Source organism: Hemitrygon akajei, chromosome 6, assembly GCF_048418815.1.
Source record: "Hemitrygon akajei chromosome 6, sHemAka1.3, whole genome shotgun sequence".
Taxonomy (NCBI): domain Eukaryota; kingdom Metazoa; phylum Chordata; class Chondrichthyes; order Myliobatiformes; family Dasyatidae; genus Hemitrygon; species Hemitrygon akajei.
This window is the reverse complement of record NC_133129.1, coordinates 124,666,717-124,689,708: the sequence shown is the minus strand read 5'-3', so window position 1 is coordinate 124,689,708 and position 22,992 is coordinate 124,666,717. Positions and strand designations below refer to the sequence as shown.

Genomic DNA, 22,992 nt, shown 5'->3' with positions numbered 1-22,992 from the left:
TTTTGGGGGGGGGGGGGAAGATCCTGGTGAGAATTGTGGGAAGAAGTTAAATAAAAAGAGGAGGATGATTTTGATTGTTGACTGAATTCTACTATACTATTGCAAATTGTTATCAAATTGAATCATTCTTTTCAAATAAGCTGAAAGAATTCAAGTTAAATTTTTTTCTTGAGATCTTTTGGGATGGTCCTTATAGTTCTGAAAACTGGTCGTGATTCCTGACACTGTATTGAAAGGATATCCTTTGATCTTTTTACCATAAAAATTGTAACTTAAGAGTTCAGGTAAAGCCATAGAGGTCATCCTTGAGGCCAGTCTTAGACTGTTAAAATAATGGTTTGAACCAAACCTCCCAACTGCTATTTCTTGATCCCCAATAATGTGCAGTGCTCCCACCGTGCATGAGAATAAAAATTTTAAAAAGCATGTAGATTTTGTGACCTTGAACTGATGTAAGAATGCAGCTAAACATAGAAATTAGGAGCAGGAGGCACTCAGCTGCTTCAGCCTGTGCTGCTAAATAATATGATTGAAATCCCAACTCTGCATTTCTGGTAAACTTTTCAACCCCTTGCAAATAAAGAATCCATCAAACTATCCATTGTCTCTTCTTCCATCATTTTTTTGAGGAAGGAAGTTCCAAAGGCTCGTCATCCTTGGAGGAAAAAGTTCCCTCATTTATTTTAAATGGCCAGTCCCCTACTATTTTAAGCATCAGGTGTAAACTTTATCCAGAACAAGGATATCTCCCCTGGCCTTTTCAAGTTCAGTTTTAATGATGGTTAAGGAGCTCATAGCCTGATTCTGAGTAATCCAGCAACTGTTTGATTGACACCCTCTCCACCACTATAAGCATAAACCCCTTCTTTGAATATATAAAAATTCAGAAGTTAATATGAGTGCTATCAGCACAAACTGCGACATGAAGAATTATACAGCAAATAGCAGAAAAAGGAAACAAATATTTTGCGTCCATCGTCACAAATAAAAAAAGTAGTATTGTACAAGTTAGACTAAAGTTCCCCAGACCAGATAACTTGTGTTCAAAAATTTTGAAAGAGATGATAAAGATATTGGACCTGCTGGTTGTCATTGTCCAAAATTATAGCACTTCTGGAATGATTCCATTAATGTAACCCCATTATGTACAAAGGAAGGAGGGAGAAAACTGGGAATTATAGAATAAAGTTAGAGCACATAGCATATACTTGTATGGTTTCAGGGTTGTTTAATTGAGTGAAAACAAAGTAGATGTAAAACCTTATGTCAGGTTTGGAGGATTGTGCCTTATGTGATTGCAGGAACCAGTGCTGGACTCCTACGTGTCCACAATTTGACTGAGTTAATCAAATGTGATTTATCCAAGGTTGCTGTTGACTCAGAGCTGGATGATAGTGTGTGTAGTGAGGATGCAGATGTACTTCAGGACAACATACAGTATAGACAGGCCCAAAGATAGAAAATGGGATTACATGTGGAAAAATAGTAGGTCCTTCACAATGAGGGAAAAAAGAAGAGTATTTGGGAAAAGGTGAGAGGTAGAAAGATGTTGTTTGGAGGGGCGGTGTACCCTCTACACGAGTCACATACACAAAGTTAATATGCTGATATAGCATGCAATTATGAAGCCAAATGATATGTTCTTTATTGAAAGATATAAAGCTGGCGTACTGGAGTGATAGAGAGTCTGGTGATGCTGCATTAGGAATATTGTGCATCTGACCTCATTGCAATGAAAGGAGTACAGTGAGGTTCACCAGATTGGTTCCTGGGAATACACTTTGTTTCCTCAGCCCTCTTCCCCTGTGCTGCCTTAAGCAGACTTGTTTTCTCACATTTTCTGTTCTGATGAAGGGTCACTTATTTGAAATGTGAGTTGTTCCTCCTGATCTGATATGTATTCCCAGCATTTTTCTATTATTGTTTCATATTTACAGCATCATAGGTTTTTATTTAATTTTCAGTTAGGTTTATACTTGAATTTAGAAGAACAAGGAATTCTTGTGTGGCTTAGTGGGGTTAATGTTTCTCCTCATGACTGTATCTAGCTATCAATGGTCACATTTGCAAATCAAGATACAAGGTCTCAATGCAAAACATCGGCAATTCCTGTCCCGCCTGTAGATGCTCCTCAGACCTACTGAGTTACCCCTGCAGATTTTCTACCTAAGCTTCTCTGTTGAGCTGCAGACCAGATGAGGAGTCTTGATTCTAAACATCTACTGTCCATTTCACTTCACCAATGATGCTTAGTTCCTCCAGCATTTTGTTTGTTCCACCAGGTTCCTGCAACCATTTTTTCTTGTGTCTTCAAGTTAAGATATTGGTCATCAAAGACTTGAGAGAAATTTCTTTGCTTTGATGGTACTGAATTTTTAGAATTTGCTACTTGAGGATTATGAAGGTTGTCCCTATCATCAATTTTGCACAGATTTAACCACTCGCCTGTACTCTAGGTGTAACTTAGTGGCTAATTAACATACCAGATTACATATTTTTGGCATGTGAGAGGGAACTGGAACACCTGAAAGAAATCCTCACTGCCACAGGAAGTCGATGTAAACTCCACACAGCACCAGAGGTCGGGATTGAACCTGGGTAGGTTTTCAAGATATTAAGGCAATCAAAGTTATTCCAGGAACTTGATGCAGAGATAAATTATCAGCAATGACGTTAGTTAAGGGTAGGGGAAATGCACAGGGATATCATCGTGATTTGGATATTTAGTATTATTAATAGTCTAAAAGCAGAGACATCTCCATTTAATTGCACTGTGGGACCATCTCCTTAACTTGAAGGCAATTAAAGATTGTGATTGTATGTTGGCAGGGCCCATGTTACCCATATACTTCAAATGAATAATGATAGCAGAAATCAAAGTCTTTACAGAATACATTCTCTTGTGGTATTTTCTTTCTTGCACTTTGCAATTAAAGACCTTTGAATGCATCTGTGTACGCTATAATTTTTGAGTAATTCAAAATGAAAATGTATAATGGTCATCAGGACTGAATATGAAATATTTAACTCTTCTGTTTACAATGCTTGCAGTTATAAATGGTTTAATCTGGCAAGGCGTTCCATTACCATGTCAATTTAGGAAATTATTTGGAGTTACTGATCTTGCAATTTGTGCGCATGATTATTAAAGCAGTAATAATATCTGTTTTTCATGGAACAATAACAGATGCAACAAGTAAATTTTCATCCAAAGACACATTTTGCTTTGTGTAGTATGATAGTAGTTTAGATTTCATTGCAGAAGCAAAAGCATTTAAATAAACCTCTTCTGAATTACTTTCACTTCAATCTGCAGCCTGGAAATTCTCTTTAAGCAACATACAGTACTTGTGAATTGTCTTAATGAACTAGTGATTTCATGATCTTCTGAAGGGCTCAGTGAGCTTGATGCTCAAACGTACAGGTACAGCACCTTTACAGGATGAAGGTACATCACCATGGCCAGAAGAGGGGTAGGACTCCAAGCCAGATTGTAATGTCAAGGACTGGATGTTCGTCTACCCAGCATCTTGTTAGCAAATGTACAATCACTGGAGAACAAGTCTCTCCAAAGCACTTCATGGCTGTCAACTCACTTTCGTGAACTTCAATTTTGAATGTTATTTGCTTACTCTTATTGTTTGTATGACTTGTTTTATCTTCCACACATTAGGTGTTTGATGGTCTTTTCTTTAATGAGTTCCAGTGGGTTCTCTTTGTTTTGTGGCCTATCTGTAAGGAGACAAAACTCCAAGTTGCTTATAGTATGCATACTTTGTACTTTGAACTTTGAGAACCTAAGGGTAAGATTGCTGTATCTGAGTGATGTGTATGGTAATATATATGTACTTTGATATTAACTTTACTTTGAACTTTGAATTTACTGTGGCGTTTCAAATGGTTGGTTGTAATTTTTTATACCAATTCTGCTTTTATACTATAAGTTGATATATTATTGTTGTTCCGAACCTTGGCTCGCTCTTCAATAATTACCTGAAATCAATTCCATTGTGTTAGAAGCTTTAACATAACCATCTCAACCAAAACAGATTAGCACCAGTTTCCTTAGTATTGCAGTGTTTTTTGGATTTATTATGCTCTGAATTACTGGAGTGAGGGCCAATTTCTGATTTCTGAGCTAGTGTTACATTCATTATCTTTATTCGGTTATCTTGGCACCACTCTTCATAGAGGAACTGTGACATACAGTGAGTGGGGAAACACTGGGGAACCCTGCTTTCGAGTTGAGTTGATTTGCATATATTGAGGGAGTGACGTCAACATCATGCATTTGTATCGTTCCTTTAATGTTATAGCACATCTTTAAAGTGCTCTGAATGAAAAAAAATGTGACAAATTACTTGGTCCAGGAAAGAAAGAGGGAGATTAGCAAAGAAAATAATTACTATGCTGGGTCTATCATCTGGAGGTTGACTACCAAGGAAGATGCACAAGAGTCTACAATTGCAGATGCACAAGTTTGCATTTTCCTGCCACAAACTTTATTGATTTATATTTTGAAGTGATGGTCCATGTGAATGCATGCAGTGGTTGGAGCTGGGTGCAAGTTTAATAAATGTCTATTACTCCATATTTTTAGTAATAAAGTTAACAAATTGGACTAAATTATTTTGGAAGAATTGGGAGTGAAATATTCACCACCCCACCTTTTTGTATTTAACTACCTGTGGTGTAATTGTAGGGTTTTTCTTAATCAATTGTTACTCGTATTCTTTAATTTCAGGTGCTGTGATAGGCGATGGGCAGTCTGCAGTGGCCAGTAATATTGCCAACATCACTTATCGCCTCCAGTGGTGGGACTTCACCAAATTTGACCTTCCAGAAATCAGTAATGGTAAGTGCTTTGGCAAGTTTGTCAGGACACAAGTGAGTGGGTCTTTGCATTGAGAATGCTCTTTTGAAGTTTCTTGAATGAGTCAGTTGAATGATACACAGCATGTGGAGGAACAGTGTACAGAGTTTTTTTCCCTCAGACATTAGATTTTTCTTGTGATCTTTTGGGATGGTCCTTACAGTTCTGAAACCTGGTCGTGATTCCTGACACTGTATTGAAGATTCAAAAACTTTATTGTCATTCTAACCGTACATCAGCTCTGCAGGGCAGAATGAGACAGCGTTTCCCGGGGCGGTGCAATCATAACATAACAAACGCAACACTAAATAATAAACATAACAATAAATAGTAAAAACACAACAGCCACATGTCAGTTAAAAACAAGTTATAAATGTCTAGTGCAAGTTAAAAGTGTCCAAAGCAGAGTCAGGCAGAGCAGCTATTTAGCAGTCTGACTGCCTAAGGGAGGAAGCTGTTTAGTAGCCTTGTGGTTTTAGTTTTGATGCTCCTGTAACGTTTACCTGATGGCAGAAGAACAAACAGTTCATGGAGAGGGTGTGAAGGGTCTTTAATGATGTACCGTGTCTTCTGGAGGCATCGACTCTGAAAGAGGTCTTGGACAGAAGGTCGGGAGACCCCAATAACCTTCTCTGCTCCCCTAACCACCCTCTGCAAGGCTTTTTTGTCGGCAGCACTGCAGCTGGAGTACCAGGTTGTGATGCAAAAGGTCAGCACACTCTCAACCATGTCTCTGTAGAATGTAGTTAAGATGTTAGTGGGGAGTGATGCTTGTTTATCCTTCCTCAGAAAGTGCAGTCTCTGCTGGGCTCGTTTCACAATCCCAGTGGAGTTCCTGGACCAGGTGAGATTGTCCAAGATCTGCACCCCAAGGAACTTGATGTTTTCCACTCTCTCCACTGTGGAGCCACTGATGCTGAGGGATGTGTGCTCAGGCTGAGACCGTATCTTTTGATATCCTTTGATCTTTTTACCATAAAAATTTTAACTTAAGAGTTCAGGTAAAGCCATAGAGGTCATCCTTGAGGCCAGTGTTAGACTGTTAATATAATGATTTTCAATCCAACCTTGGTGATTGTTGGGGGAATGTGATGAGAGCATATATGTTGAACAGAATTTTGTTTTTTTTTTATTTGAAGTTCAGTGACATTTCAGCAAGTATAACCCATTTAAAGGATTTTTTTTTTGGAAAATTGATTGGTATTGAGGCCTCAATTTATGGCCTGTCGAATTGCTTATAAACCATCCATACTTTCTTCATTTAACATACAAGTATTGAGACAATAGAGACCTGAATCAGGATTGGAAGCAGCTTCCAGAAGACATTCTTACACCACACTGAACTGTAATTATCACCAGAAAGACAATACAAAAGCCATTTGTTTTTCCAGAAACGGTGGATTCCTGTTAATTGGGACACATCAGGACCAGTTTATTTTGGCCCAATTAAGTGGCTACCCCAATTAGCTGAAGTTTCATGGAAATAGTTTAAAGTGTATAAAAAAGACAAGCGACCGTTTAACTGAGTAGCAAATTGGGTATTTATATGAAATACAGAACAAGTTTAGAATATTACTAATACCACTACAGTACTATAAAATTGTGTATTAGTTCCTCATAGTTCTTGATGGGGGAATTCATCCAGTGTACTCTGCCGTATTTCTTTGACTGTAAATGAACAAAATCAGCTCAGATATATACTGCAGATAGTAGACTGCCTTCATACGGTCTTTTTGATGATTGCATACTCCAAATCATTTTCATTGTAACACTCAAGATGGTTATCAATAACTTCAAATTCATTGTAGTTTCTAACTTGTTGAAATAGTCAAATTGTTTAATTTTCATTTCCGTCTGTTTCTGGCATCTCCAAGCCTGAATGCTTGAAATCACAGTGAGCAAAACACTTCAGAATAATCTTACTGCTTATTTCTTGCTAACTATCAATAATTAAACTTGTTGCTTTTTGAACACAAACACAAACAACTGACACTATTTAAAAACTGTTTGTTCTAATCACAGTGTAATGACCACATAACTGCATGTGATTGACACTAGTTAGAAACTGTTTGACGACAGCCTTCTGTCGCAATCAAGTGACATAGTGTCCCAAACAAAAGAAGAAATTCCCAACTCTTTTCTCAAAATCACTATTTGGAACTATGTAAATTATAAAGACTACACAATTTATATTGGAGGAGATGACTTTGAACCAGCAAGGAATGGTTGATATCTCTAAGGCCATAAGACATTGGAGAAGAATTAGGCTATTCGGTCCATTGATTATGAGTGATGCTACTTGTTTTTATAGATTTTGTTAAAAGTTAATATTGATAGAAAGAAGTATGCTGAAGTTGCCATCACCACCATCATTTTTTTTCAGTTAAACAATTTCCTGCCTTGTACCTGCCTCATCACCTTGATGTTCCCTGTTAAGATTGAGTCTTGATCTCAGTCTACCTCATTATGATTTTCCACTTTATTGTTTATCTGTGCTGCACTTTCTCTGTAGCTGTTACACTTTATTCTGCATTCTGTTATTGTTTTACCTGGTACTACCTCAATGCATCGTGCAATGAATTGATCTGTATGAACAGTATACAAGACCAGCTTTGTATATACAATACAATTCCAATTTCATTGTTGATTTCCCCGCAGTTTCAAAAATAAAGAAGATAGAAAGAAAACTGGGAATTATAAACCAATTAATCTGACACTAACTGTGGGGAAAATGCTCATATCCGCTCTTTAAAAATATAATACCAGAGCACCTGGAAAATAGTGACAAGATCAGACAAAGACAACTTGAATTTAAAGAATGAAAATCAATCTTAACATGTTATTCTTTGAGGATGTTAAGAATGGAGTGGATGAAGTTGAGCTTTCAGAAGGCTTCTGATAAAATCCCACATCAGATATTAGCTACACAATTAAAGCACAGGATTGGGCGTAAGAACTGATTGGACAACTGCTTGGCAGACATGGAACAGAAAAAAACAAGAAGGCACAAACAATCTGCAGGAGGAACTCAGCAGGTTGAGTAGCATCTATAGAAGGAAAGAACATGTCACCATTTCAGGTTGAAACCTTGTATCACGACTGAGAGAGGAGTGGCAAGATGGCCACCATAGAGAGGAGATGTGGAGAAGTGAGAAAGGACTCTGAGGTGTTTGGTGGACTGATGAGTGTAAGATGGCTGGCAACTAGTTCCAAGTAGGAGAGATGAATGAGAGTGGAGTTGACATACTTTCCACAAAACTTTTCCCTCACCAGTGCCCCCCCCCCCATTTCCTTTCTAATTCCAATGGACATCTTCTTGCCATTTTTTTTCCTTCAGTGATTTCCATTCTCATTTTCTTCACTTATCTGAATGTAGCATTGGTAACATTTTGTATTTCTCCTTATCTCCCTCTGGCAACTGCCTCCCATCTTCACGCTCCCCTCCCCACACCTTGGTCCATCTGTTACATTTTCTTCTTCTTCCCTCTGTCTCCAACTATCATTCACATGCCTTCCAACTCTTCTCCTGCTCACCTCCCCTATCTGACACCACCTGCCCATTATCTTACACCCCTCCTCAGTCCACCAATTGCCTCAGCATCTTTTCTTGCCTCTCCCTTTCTCTTTGAGCCAGCCATCTCACCTCTCCATTCCCAGTTTTGATGCAAGGTTTTGACACACAACATCAACGCTTTTTCTCCTACTGATGCTGCTTGACCTGCTGAGTTCTTTCAGCAGATTGTTTGTAGCTCCCAATTCCAAATGTCTGCAGTCTCTTGTATCTCCATAGAAACAAGCAGGTCTTGAGGGGCAGGTAGCAACTGGTGGAGTACCACAGGGTTCATTGCTGGAACCTATGTTTGTTTACAAAATATATTCATCATCTGAATGATTCAACTAAATATATTCAGCTTAGCCAATCACCCAAAGCAGGGTCAACATGTACTTCTTTTACTTTGCTGTTTCCCTTAAAATGACTATAAGCAGATTTTCTATTAGGTTTTTATCTTCATAATATTTTCTGTATTTCATTTAGCACTCTCCCAATTTGTTGGGCATCCATGTTGTGTTGCACTTATGCACTTTTTTAAAATACCATCTCTCATAATAAATATATTTATTCATAACATACAAAATTGAACCTTTGTCATTTTAAGAGTATGGCCTGCTTTTTTTATTCCTGCCAAGTGCGGTGTTGTGTTTGTTAAGGAGATGTGGCCTTCAGTGCAAAAGCAACTGCAGATTGTCCACCCCTAATTGCCCTCAAGAATGTGGTGAAGCAGCAGCTAATGACTTGCCTAGCCATTTCAGAGGGCACACTGTTGTGCTCCGGATTCTTATATAAGAGATTATTTTCCATGGAGGATATTGGTAAATAATTTATGAACAGCAGTGCTCAATGATTTTTTAAAAATCTGAATTAGATTATCTTGGTGCTTAGTGTAGACCTTATTTTCACCATTCTCATGATTTAACCAGTTCACCGCCATGTTATTTAATCTGTTTGGGAAGTTACCCATTTTACTGAGCCACTTCTTTTGTCATTTGCCTCTGTCTTTGTCACTTCAATTTGAAAATTTATTTTATGATTTCGATTTCTCAGATTCAAACCAAAAATCAAATTCTGTCATTTGTTTCAAGGTGTTCCTTGCTAAAGGATATGTGCTAATGACGACTTTTTGATTAATTGACATAACTGAATATATGTGTCTTATGGTCTTATAATGATTTGTTGTCTTTCTAGTTCTAAAAGAGACTGATCTGGAAAACTGTCTTGAATTGATTTTAGAACTTCATTACAAGCAGGACATTTATTAAACTGCTTGTAAATTATAGACCCAAAGTTAATACATGGGTTTATTTGTTTATGTTCTTTGCATTTCTGAAAAATACATCTTTTTGTGTGGTGATATCACATATTTGAAGAACGTGTTGAATTGTAAAGGAGGGAGAAAGATAGTATGCAATAGAAATTTAGGGAAGGAATTCCAGAGTTTGAGAATGAGCCAGGCAAATGAATTCAGGTTACGTCCACACTACACCGGATAAATCCACAACTGAAGCTTTTTCTCTTCGTCTTTACCCTCCGTCCAGACTAAAACTGCGTTTTTGTCCCCCGAAACCGGAGCTTTTCAGAAATGCTTTCTAGGGTGGGTATTTTTGAAAACGCTGCTCGGGCATATCAGTGTGGACGGGGTAACCGGAGAAATCCGAAAGCACTATCAGACGGCAACACGCTATTTCATTGTTTTCTTGAACGTAACCTAACAATTTCAGAACAGACGGCAACGAGTCTGAAGTCAGAAGAGTTAGAAATGTACTCACCAAATATTTTGACCCATAACTTACTGAATAAATAAGTATACTCACTTTGCCCTGTTTTCTGTCCTTGCTCATATGATGGTGGTTTACTTATTTATGCAAGTACTTCTCCGACAATAGATGTCTAACCACCTGCTGTAACATTGTATGGAAATACAAGATAACACTGATGCACATTTAACAGGGTGCTTTATTAATGCAACAGAGTTAGTCAGTTTTTCAATGTTCGTCATCAGCCGGGTCAATCTGTCCGTGAACTCCGTCGGTTGCCTCCATACGCTCCAGTATTTGTTTTTTTAAATTTTGTTCTCCTGCGCGAAAGCCAACAGCTGTCCGTCATTTTAAGTTTTTCTAGTCTGTAACTACACAAACACGCACTTTTACGGTGAGATTCAACACCAAACATGTCGCTTGTTTTCGGTAGGTGTGTCCTGCGCATGCGCAGTAGGAGGAGATTCGCCGAAATCTCCGTTTCAATGTGGATAGAGATATTTTCAAAAACGCATAGTGTTTTTATGCAAAACCAGTGTTTTCAAAATTATCCAGTCTAGTGTGGATGTAGCTTAAGTCATGGCCACTCATGCTGTAGAGATATGGAGAACCTTTGAAGTTGTCAGGCTGGGTGCTAATTTGAAGTGCAAAGCTATGGAAATTTTTAAGCATGATAATGCGAGCATTGAAGAGGGACTTTGATAACCTGGGAAATACTCACAAATGTTGTCCGTGGAAAACCCTCCAAATTCATTGGAAGGGTAAGTATAGGAATGATTCAGAATCCTCGCACGGGTCCAAATGCCAGCATTGAGACCCTAATTTCCCTTAATTGATTGTTAACATGGCATGGGAAACATTGTATTTTTAATGTCAGCAAGGACTTGGTATCAAGTGATCATTCAAGCTGAAGCAGTCTATGCATGGAGTAGTTTGCAGTCCCTTTTAGACAAAATGTACAAAATCTATCTCTTTTTTTTAAAAAAGTAGCCAGATTTTTGTAGCTGGTGCAGGCTTGCATGCAGTTTTAATGAAACATTGTAATGCTGGTTTAAGTAGTTTGAGCAGTTTACTTGAACTCAACTTGAGGATTTTTCTGCATTGAAAAGTTCCATTCTATTGAGATTCAATTTTCCAGGGGACTTTTTAGTGATGGTTGCATGCGGATTATTTTAATCTTGGAAATTGTGCTTTATTTCTGATTATTTGAAGCTCCAGAAGGGAGATAAAGCATGAATATTTTACACTCCAATCAACATTGCTCTCCACTTCAATAATAAAAAACCATGATTATCACAACTGCTCCTGCTTTATATTTTATCTTGAATACAAAATACCTAACAATTTGTTGCTGCTGATCTGCCAATGCAATTGATTACTGCAGGTTAAAGCAAGTTTGGAGAGTGCAGATAAAATGTATATACAAGGCCTATAAGAAGTATTCATCTGCCTTGAAAGTTTTCATATTTTATTGTTTTACAACTTGAATCACAGTGATCAACAGAAAAAGACTTGCATGTCAAAGTGAAAACAGATCTCTACAAAGTGATCTAAATTAATTTCAAAAGGCCTGTTTCTGTGCTGTAATGTTCTATGGTTCTTTATAACACAAAATAATTGATTGCAGAAGTAGTCACATACAAGGAATTTGATGCCGGTTTCCCTGAGCTCTCTCTGTACAGAATTAAAAGCAAACAAAACAATAGTGCAAATAATCATAAACCATATACAATGAGGTCCACCTCATTGAATGTACAGGTGGACTTGATTTATAATAGACTAAAATTCAAGTGTTCATAAGACAGTTTCAATTGATTGTAGGAAAAATACACCTGTATCTGGAAGATCCAAGTACTGGTGAGTCAGTGTCCTGGCAAAAAAACTACACCACAAAGACAAAAGAACACTCCAAGCAACTCCATGAAAAGGTTATTGAAAAGCACAAGTTAGGAGATGGATACAAAGAAATTTCCAACTTACTGAATATCCCTTGGAGTACAGTTAAGTCAATCATCAAGAAATGGAAAGAATATGGCACAGCTGTAAATCTGCTAGAGCAGGCTGTCCTCAAAAACTGAGTGACTGTGAAAGAAGGGGTCTAGTGAGGGGGGACCTGTGACAACTCTGAAGGAGATACAAGCTTCAGTGGCTAAGTAGGGAGAGACTGCACTTACAACAACTTTTCCGGGTGTTTTGCTGGTCATAGCTTTATGGAAGAGTGGCAAAGAGGAAGCCATGGTTGAAAAAAAAACTCACAGTAAAATCGTGACTAGAGTTTGCCAGGATTCATATGGGAGACTCTGAAGTCAGTTGGAAGAAGGTTCTATGGTGTGATGAAACCAAAACAGCTTTTTGGCCATCAGACTAAACTCTGTGTTTAGTATAAACCAAGCACCACACATCGAAAACACGCTATCCCTACTTTGAAGCGTGGTGGTGGCTGCATCATGCTGTGGGAATGCTTCACTGTAGCAGACCCTGGAAGGCTTGTGAAGGTAGAGGGTAAAAGGAATGCAGCAAAATAGCAGAAAATCCTGGAGGAAAACCTGAGGCAGTTTCAACCGGAACCACAACCTTGGGGGAAGATTTGTTTTCCAGCAAGACAATGACCCCAAGCATAAAGCCAAAGCTACACAGGAATGGCTTAATAACAACAAAGTTAATCCCCTCTAGTGGCCAAATCAGAGTTCAGATCTCAATCCAGTTGAGAAGTTGTGACTGGACTTGAAAAGGACTGTTTACTTACAATCCCTATACAGGCTGCCAGAACTTGAGCAGTTCTGTAAAGAAGAATGGGGAAAAACTGCAGTGTCCAAATGTGCAAAGCTGATGGAGACCTATCCACAGAGACTCAATGCTGTAATTCCTGCCATAGGTGCATCTACTAAATACTGACTTGAAAGGGTTGAATACTTAAGCAATCAGTTATTTTGTGTATGCTAATTGTAATTAATTTAGACCAATTTGTAGAAATTTGTTTTTACTTTAACACAAGAGTCTTTTCTGTTGATCAGTGTCAAAAGAAACCTAAATCAAGTCCACTGTGATTCACTGTGGCACCATATAAAGACTAGTATAGATTTAGTATTTTCTATTTCCATTACTGCATCAAAAGAAGAAAGCAGAAAGTCTTAAAAATGCATCATTGGAACAAGCATAAAGCACAGTAAGCAGGATGCTTGCTTTGACCACCTCACTTTTGCTATTACTCCAAGACTGGTTAAGATGCAATAAGTCTGTGAAACTGAAACGTAGCTCTGCACATCATCATAATTTAACTATGCCGGTTGACCATGCACAAGCAATAATGCAGGTTTCTGGTGTTCCCGCACTTAATAGTTGTCAATTAATTTCTCATCTATTATTATTCATTTATTTATTTGCTATTTACTTATAGAATATAGAACGATACACACCCTTCAACCCACGATGTTGCGTCGATCCTTTAACTTACTCCAAGATCAATCTAACCATTCCAACCCACCTAGCCTTCCATTTTTCTTTCAATGTCCCCTAATGTATCTGCCTCTACCGCCATCCCAGCAGCATATTCCATGCATCTATCACAATGTTTCAGTTGGTTTTATTGTAACCTTCAAAAACCTTCTTTGCTATCCACAAAACTACAAATCATTCTGTCATATGCAAACTTTCTAAGACACCCTTCCGCTTCCTCAACTCAAGTCATTTTGTAAAAATTACAAATAGCAGGAGTCTCAGAACAGATAGCTGAGGAACTCCACTGGTCACCAATCTCCAGGTAGAATGCACCTCATCTACTACAACCCTTTACCTATGTGGCAAACCAGTTCTGAATCCACGAGGCCGAGTTTTCTTGAATCCCATGCCTCCTAACTTTCGGAATGAGCCTACCATGGGGAATGGTCTCAAATTCCTTACTAAGATCTGTAGACACCACATTCACTGCTCTGTCTTCATTGGTATGTTTTGTCACTTCCTGAAAGAGTTCACTTAGCTTCTGAGGCAGGACCTGCTATTCGCAAATGCATATTGACCATCCTTAATCAGTCTATGCTTCTCCAAATTTTTGTTAATCCTTTCTCTAAGAATCCTCTCCAGTTATTGTCCACCTCTGACACAAGACTCACTAGTCTATATTTCCCAAGATTATCCCTGTTCCCTTTCTTGAGCAAAGGAATAACATTTGCCAATATCCAATCCTCCGGCACTACTCATATGGCCGTGACAATGCAAAGATCATCACCAAAGGTGCAGCACTCTCGTTCCACACTTCCTGAGGTATGTCCCATCTGGCCCTGGAGACTTATCAATCCTAATGCTTTTCAAAAAATTCCAATATATCCTCTTACTTAATTTTGATGCATTCCAGCTTGTCAGCCTGTTCTACGCTGACCTCACATTCATCAAGATCCCTCTCACTTGTGAATACTGAAGCAACGTATTCATTAAAGTATCTACCCTACCTTTGACTCCAGCACGTTTTCTTTTTTATCCCTGATCCCTAACCTCACTGTTGTCATCCTCCTGTTCTTCATGTGAGTGTAGAACACCTTAGTGTCTTTGTTAATCTGAGTCACTAAGGTCTCACCTTCCCTTCTAGGTTTCCTAAGTTCATACATAAGCTCCTTCCTGACTACCTTTTAATTCTCAGGAGCCTTGTCTGATCCTTGCTTTCTAACCCTTAATTATGCTTCTATTTTCCACTTGACTAGGTATTCCATATCTCTTGTCAACCACAGTTCATTCACCCTATCATCCTTTCCCTGCCTCAATGGGACAAACCTATCCAGATGCCATGCAAGTGTTCCCTATATCCATTTTACATTTCCGTGAATACATCATTCCTAATTTATGCTCCCTAACAGCTTCAAAATTTGCCGTCTCCCAACTAAATACTTTCCCATTCCATCTGTTCCTATCCCTGACCAAGGCAAAGGTCAGGGAGTTGTGGTCACTGTCTCCAAAATGTTCTCCCACTCAGAGATTTGTGCTAATGAACTCACTGAGATTCATTGCCTACTAGATCCAATATGGTCACTGATCTAGTCAGCCTGTCTCCATACTGTATCGGGAATCCTTTGCTGCACACACTTAACAAATTCTGCCCTATCTACATCTTTTGCACTGAGGAGCTGCTATTCAGTATTAGGAAAGTTCAGGTCATCCATATCAGCAGCACTATTATTTACTTCCGGGGTGCCTCGAGGTGACTCATGTAGCAGCTGAACTCTCAATGGATACAATTAAATATTCTCATTTCAGCCTGATATAGCTAAAAAGCACAACTGCTTCCAAGATCAGTACAGTCAACAAAGATGTCTTAATGTGTTTAAATGAACTATTGCTACTTAAAACTGATGGAAACAATGCCGATTGGGGATGGATTCGCCCTCGGAGGAAATGTGGCTGCTGGTCAGAGATACAAGTATGCTTAAGGAAATGGGGTTTTAATCTCCCAATACCGACTATCTTGCTGGCAAACGTGCAGTCTCTGGTGAATAAAATTGATGATCTCAGAGCTAGGGTGCTGAATCAGAGGGACATTAGGACCGCGTATGTCCTTTGTTTCAGGAAATCCTGGTTAACCCCCTTCGTACCGGATGCAGCGATTCAGATCAGTGGATTTCCTGTGCACCATCAGGGTAGATCTGTAGAGTTTCACCAAAGCAGAGGTGGAGGAGTATGCCTTATGATCAGCTCTTCTTGGTGCACAAATATATCAGTGCTGTACCAATTCTGCTCACCAGACCTGGAATATCTAGCAGTTAAGTGCTGTCCTACCATGGAAGATTTCCCGGATCATTTTGATAGTAGTATACATTCCACCTCAGGCCAATGTCAATCAGGCTTTATATGACCTGAGTAGTGGAATCAACATGCACAAAACATCATACCCTAATACCTTCACTATCATTTTGAGGGACTTTAACCAGGCCAGTCTGAAAAATCACTAAGCAATTACCATCAACAGATCACTTGCTATACCAAAGAAAACAACACACTGGACGACTGTTACACCACCATCAAGAATGCCAACTGTGCTATTCCACGCCCTCACTTCAGGAAGTCTGATCACCTGTACTTCTACTCCAAGTATAGGCAGAGACTGAAGACTGCAGCACCAGTCGTGAGGTCCAAGCAGGTATGGACAGAGGAAACACAGGGGCATTTACAGGACTGCTTTGAATTGGTGGACTGCACTGTATTCAGGGATTCATCTTTGAATCTGAATGAGTATGCTGCAGTTGTTACCGACTTCATTAAAACCTGTGTGCGTGAGTGTGTGCCCACAAAGCCTTACTGTACATTCCCAAACCAAAAGCTGTGGATAAACCAGGAGCTATGTCATCTATTGAAGGCTAGATCCGTGGCATTCAAGTCTGGTGACCCAGGTCTGTATCAGAAAACCAGATATGATTTGTGGAGGACTATTTCAAGGCTGAAAAGACAATTTTGAATGAGGTTGGAGGCGACATCGGATGTACGACAACGCTGGCGAGGTATGCAAGACATTACTGCCTACAAAGCAAAACCCAGTAGCATGAATGGTAGCGATGCTTCACTACCAGATGAACTGAATGCCTTTTATGCCCACATTGAAAGTGAGAATATAGCTACAACTGTGAAGATCCCTGCTGTACCTGATGACCCTGTGATCTCTGTCTCAGAGGCCAATGTTAGGCCATCTTTAAAGAGAGTGAACCCTTGCAAGGTGGAAGGTCCTGATGGAGTACCTGGTAAGGCTCTGAAAACCTTTGCCAACCAACTGGTGGGAGTATTCAAGGACATTTTCAAGCTCTCACTGCTACGGGTGGAAGTTCAAAAGTGCAACAATTATACAGGTGCCTAAGAAGAACAATGTGGGCTGCCTTAATGACTATCGCCTAGTAGCACTCACATCCACAGTGATGAAATGTTTTCAGAGGTTGGTCATGACTAGACTGAACTCCTGCCTCAGCAAGGACCTGGACCCATTGCAATTTGCCTATCGCCACAATAGGTCAATGGCAGTTGTAACCTCAATGGCTCTCCACGTGGCTTTAGACTACCTGGACAACATAAACACCTATGTCAGGAATGCTGTTCATCGACTATAGCTCAGCATTTAATAACATCATTCCCACAATCCTAACTGAAAAGTTACAGAACCTGGTCCTCTGTACCTCCCTCTGCAATTGGATCCTCAACTTCCTAACTGGAGCATTCATCAGCTATTCCAGCCTTTGGGATAGCCAAGGCTCTGTAATGGCCACAACGTCATAGTTCCATTTACTGGCCAATGTTCTAATTTTATCACTCTTTTCCTGATATGTCTCGCATTACAATAAACACATTTAAACCCATGCAACTGATAGCAGTTTTACCCTGTTCTTTCAGTCTCTCAACAAACTGCATCTTGCTGTACACCAACTGCCCCATCCTTTGACCAATCACTCTGGTTCCAATCCCCTTACTAAACTAGTTTAAGCCCTACCCACCAGCTATAGTAAGCACGCCCGGAAGGATATTGGTCCCTTTAGAGTTCTGGTTGCAGTTCACCTTTTCCTCAGAGTAGATACCAATGATCCATAAATCTGAAACACTGCCCTCCACACCAGTTCCTTAGCCAAATATTCACCTGCCAAATCATCCTGTTTTTGCACTCACTGGAGCATGGTGTGGGCAGCATACTCTTGAGATCCTGCTCGTTAGCTTCTTATCTAGCTCCCTATTTTCTCTGTTTAGGACTCATCCCTTTTCCTACCTATGTCATTATACCAATATGTACCACAGTTTCTGGCTGCTCACTCTCCCACTTAAGAATTGCTGTAGACCCCATCTGAGACAACCCTTATCTGTTGAATCTTTGGTAACTGCATACTCTTCCGGTATCCTTTTGTTGTATTTTCCTTTTCACTTGGCCAAGATGTCATCCAGCGAGCTCTAGCTTTAGTGGCCTTACCTTTCTTCCTTATGCAAATGTACCTAGCCCTATACTTGAAACATCTATTCTCCGAGGGTCACCCATTCTTCAATAAAAATTTTACTTCATATAATCCCTGGTAAATCCTCACTGGTTGCAGTCAGCTTTCTTCCAATTTAGAAATTCTACTTTGGATTTCTCCTTGTTCTCGTCATTATTAACCTGAGGCTTATAATCCATAAGTAATTATTCAATGAGGCAGAGCAAAGAAAAGTGAGCTTGTACCATTGAAATGCAATATAGGCATTGTATCATGACCTAGGAAAATTTTCTAGACCTTTTAAGGATTCGAAGGGAAATCTTCACATTGAGGTGGTAATATGGATAAAGTATTATATCAGTATTTGAAATTTCTGTTTGCAAAGGAAGTAGATGCTGGGAAGAATTGCAAAATAGAGGGGAATATTGACAGAATAATAAAGAAATTGTCAAAAGATAAACAAATCCCTTTGTTTTGGAAAGTTAAAGGCTAATTGAATGAAGAAAGCTTGAATTCTGTCAAAACAAATCATGCCTTATGAAGGCTCAAGAAGTAATCTATCAGTCAACTCACAGATGGCATCAATCTTCTTAATAAGGAGAAGTTGGTGGTATTAAAAGAATATTGTCTCCACACGAAAGCAAATGGTTGTGAATGGATGCACTATATAGATGGAGGATTTGCTGTAGTATTGCCAGCATTACTTATTAATATAAAATTTTCAGATGATTCAAAACTTCACCAAGTGCTCAGTCATGATGATTGTAATTATAGGCTTTAGATGTGATAGAATTGGTGGTAAAAATACCAGAAGCTAGGGAGACCACTTTCAGTATGGATAAGTGAAGAGTAATGGACTTTAGAACAAACATTCTGCAAAGACTGTCTTATAAATCCCACAATTTTGAAAAGTATTTGAGCAGAAGTGACTGTTAGAATACACATCCTTAAATCTCAGAGCAAGCAAATAAAAGTGGTCAGGCAGGTGTTCAAATTGCTTCAATTGGAGAGTAGAATTAAAAAGAAAAGGGAAATTTTTTAAATTTTGGGATAGCTTTCATAGAGTTATATAACATGGAAACTAGCCCTTTGGCCAAACATCCATAACATTCATGCCAACCAAGATGTCTGCCTGAGCTGGTCCCATTTGCCAGTACTTGGTCCATATCCTTCTAACCTTTTCTATCCATTTACCCATTCAAATACCTTTAAGATCCTGTAATTGTTCTCACCACTGCCAATTTCCCTAGCAGTTGGTTCCGCATACCCAGCTCCCTCTGTGTGGGAAAAGTTGCAACTTAGTTTCCTAAAAATCTATGCCCTTTAGTTTTAGACGCATCTGCCCTGAAAATTCATCCTATCTGTGCCCCTGTTCATTCTATATACCCCTGTATGATTACCCTTCAGTCTTCCAGCTCAATCCCTCCAGTCCCAGTATCACCCATGTGAATCTTTCCTGCATCATGATATCATCTGGAATATTGTGGACTTCTGAAGTCCAACAGGAATGATGGAAGATCATAAAATGATACAGGGGAGATTTATTAAATATTAATTTGGATGGGAGTTTTCAGTTGTAAGAAGAGCTTAGAAAAATTCTTTGGCTGTCCATCAATTTTCGATGATGACTGAGGCCTGGGCAAGATTGTATGAAAGACCTACAGTTACCCATGCTGCAAGTCTCCCCTCTCCACACCACTGATGTTGTCCAAGGGAAGGGCATTAGGACCCATACAACTTGACACCGGTGTCCTCACAGAGCAATGTGTAGTTAAGTGCCTTGCTCAAGCACACAACATGCTGCCTCAGGTAAGGCTCGAACTAGTGACCTTCAGACTACTAGACCGAAGCCTTATCCACTTGGCCACTTAGAAAAGTTAAACCAGACCCAAAGGGTATTTTGAGGATGATGAAAGATTTTTATGGAACAGATAGATAAAATAGATCATTGAGTATGCTGTAAGTCAAGGAGTAAAACACTTTACAAAGCAACCTAGAGGGGAGATGAGAAATGGTTTCACTGAGGTGCTGGGATTTGGATGCACATCTGAAAATGTAATGATGCTTAATTCCACAAAGTATTTTTAAGAAAAATTGAGAGATATTTACAGTTCTGCAGGAATAAAGCATCATCACTCTTTCAGAGGCTGTGGTCAGCATGAGTCTAATGACTACTATTTCCATTATCCCATTTCTATTAGTATTCCAAGGCCAGTGCTATTCGAAAAAAATCAATAAATATTTTAGGCTAGTGAAAGCATATGATCAAGAGCAAAAGAGCAAGCTGCTTAAGGGACAACACAAGGAAAAGGCTCTTTGCCCTTCTGGGTCTTTGCAGACTTTCACTGCACCCATTTTTGTTTTCATCTTGCACTATAACCCACTGTTTTCTCTTCTTCCCCCACCTCCCACATTCCCATCCATTCTCCCCAGATTCTGCCACTCATCTACACACTCTGGGTGATTTAAAATGGCTAATTAACTGCCCAGCCACCTTTGGGGTTTGTTAAGAAGCTAGAGTACCTAGAGTAAGTCAACCTGTTTACAGGGAAGGCTTGTAAACTTCACTCAGAAGAGCATGAGGACAGGACTGAGTCTGGGTCACTGGAGCTCTGAGTAAGAGATCACACTGGAATCAATAATTAAAATAAGATTCATAGTTCCAGTGTAGATTACAGCATGTAATAATTTGGATACAATTGAACGACAATATACTGAACGGCGCCACAGTCGCACAGTGGTTAGTGCGACACTTTTACAGCTCGGGGTGCTGGAGTTCGGAGTTCAATCCCAGTGTCTGCTGTAAGAAGTTTGTACATCCTCCCCATGGAATATGTGGGTTTCCTCTCACAGTCCAAAAACGTTCCGGTTAGTAGGGCAATTGGTCATTGTAAGTTGTTCCGTGATTAAGCTACAGTTAAATTGGGGCATTGCTACGGCATGACTTGAAAGGTTGGTACGCTCTTCCCCATGCTGTATCTCTAAATAAGTAAAACTAACAGTCAGGAGTCACCAAAGTTGCTTTTTTTAAAAAAAACTTTGCCTTTTAGTAGTTACTTCAGCGCAACCAAGCAGCAGAGTCAGCTGCATTTTCACCTTTCCCCGCTGTTTCTATGAATATCCCTTTTACGGTTCCAGTCTGCTGATTAAAGTTGTGGAGATCTAGTGTTCTTAAATGGTGTGAGGTTAATTTGGTATGTTTTGTCAATGCAGGATATATTTGAAAAATTCTATCTACTGCTCAACCTAATTCAAGTCAAGTCACTTTTATTGTCATTTCAACCATAACTGCTCGTAAAAATGAAAAAATGTTCCTTCAGGACCATGGTGCTACGTGAAACAACAAAACTACACTAGACTACCTGAAACAACACAAAAATACACTAGACTATGTGAAACAACACAAAACGACATTAGACTTCAGACCTACATGGGACTACATAAAGTGCACAAAACAGTGCAAGACAGTACAATAATTAATAAACAAGACAATAAACACAATAAAGGACAAATTACAATATAATAAATTATGTAAATGTAAACAATGTTTTATCAGGAATTGAGAAAGAAATTAGCAAAAATTGCAAAGGGAGTGGAGTGGTGTTCAGTAGAGAGAGAGAGAGAGAGTGTGTGTGTGTGTGTAAGTTGGTGTTAGACTAGTCTCTGTGAATTGAGGAGTCTAATGGCTTGGGGAAAGAAACTGTTGCACAGTCTGGTTGTGAGAGCCTAAGTGCTTTGGTACCTTCTGCCAGATGGCAGGAGGGAGAAGAGTTTGTATGAGAGGTGGTGGGGTCCTTCACAATGCTGTTAGCTTTGCGGATGCAGTGTGTGGTGTAAATGTCTATAATGGCAGGAAGAGAGACCCCGATGATCCCTTCAGCTGACCTTGCTATCCGCTGCAGGGTCTTATGACTCAAGACGGTGCAATTTCCGAACCAGCCAGTGATGCAGCTGCTCAGGATACTCTCGACACGTCCTCTGTAGAATGTGGGGAGGTGGGAGATGGTCTTTTCTCAACCTTCGCAGAAAGTAGAGACGCTGCTGGGCTTTCTTGGCTGTGGAGCTGATGTTGAGGGACTAGGTGAGATTCTCCACCAGGTGAACACCAAGAAATGTGGTGCTCTTAATGATCTCTATGGATGAGCCATCGATGTGCAGCGGAGAGTTGTGGGTGGTGGTGGTAATTGTGTTACTGCAGAAAATGCAAGACACAAGAAAGAAAATTGGTCATATCATCACAAAAGAAATAGTTCATTGCAATAAATTATACAAATAGACTATTAGTTGGGAAAAGAAATGTCAGTGGTAGGCTAACTCAGTTCAAGATCCATGACTTTCATTTTTGCCTCTTCTAAAATTGCACATTTCAGCTCCACTTTGTTCTGTGCAGATCCTGATAAATCATCTGTGATGATCCTTCAAATGAGAAATTCCTGTTCAAACATTTTTTGGCTCCTTTGATTAAGCCATATCAGGCGTCATTTCTCCAATCTTCCTGTTTTGAGAGCTGTGGAAAATTGAAGTGACAACATTCATTTTTTCTGTCAGTCAATTTAGTCCATAATGTAAATCAATTCTGCACAACAACAACTTATCTAGCAAAGCTGCAATCTTGTGCAAATATGTTATACAGCAGCTGCAGAATTAGTTGTGGGATTCCATGGAGTTTGTAAAATGTAAGTTTGTTCAGCTGGCAGACTGAGAAATGTAAAGTGCTCATCAGACTGGTCAGTATAGAGAATAAGCTGCCAGAGGAAGCAGTTGAGACAGGTGCATTAACAACATTTAAAAGGTACTAGACAAGTGCATGGGTAGGAAAGTTTTAGAGAAATATGGGCAAATGGAATTAGATCAGATGGGAATCTGGTTCAGACAGACAGA

General features: G+C 39.4%; 1 protein-coding gene across 4 annotated transcripts in view; it reads left to right on the top strand.

The window, feature by feature from the left end:
- Positions 1 to 22,992, top strand: part of LOC140729445 (activating molecule in BECN1-regulated autophagy protein 1-like) — a 397,371-nt gene that overhangs the window by 247,368 nt on the left and 127,011 nt on the right. For all 4 annotated transcript variants that reach the window (XM_073049187.1, XM_073049188.1, XM_073049189.1 and 1 more), the window contains one exon: positions 4,745 to 4,855. In XM_073049187.1, coding sequence (XP_072905288.1) covers positions 4,745 to 4,855 — 111 coding nt within the window. The remainder of the gene's footprint in view (positions 1 to 4,744; positions 4,856 to 22,992) is intronic.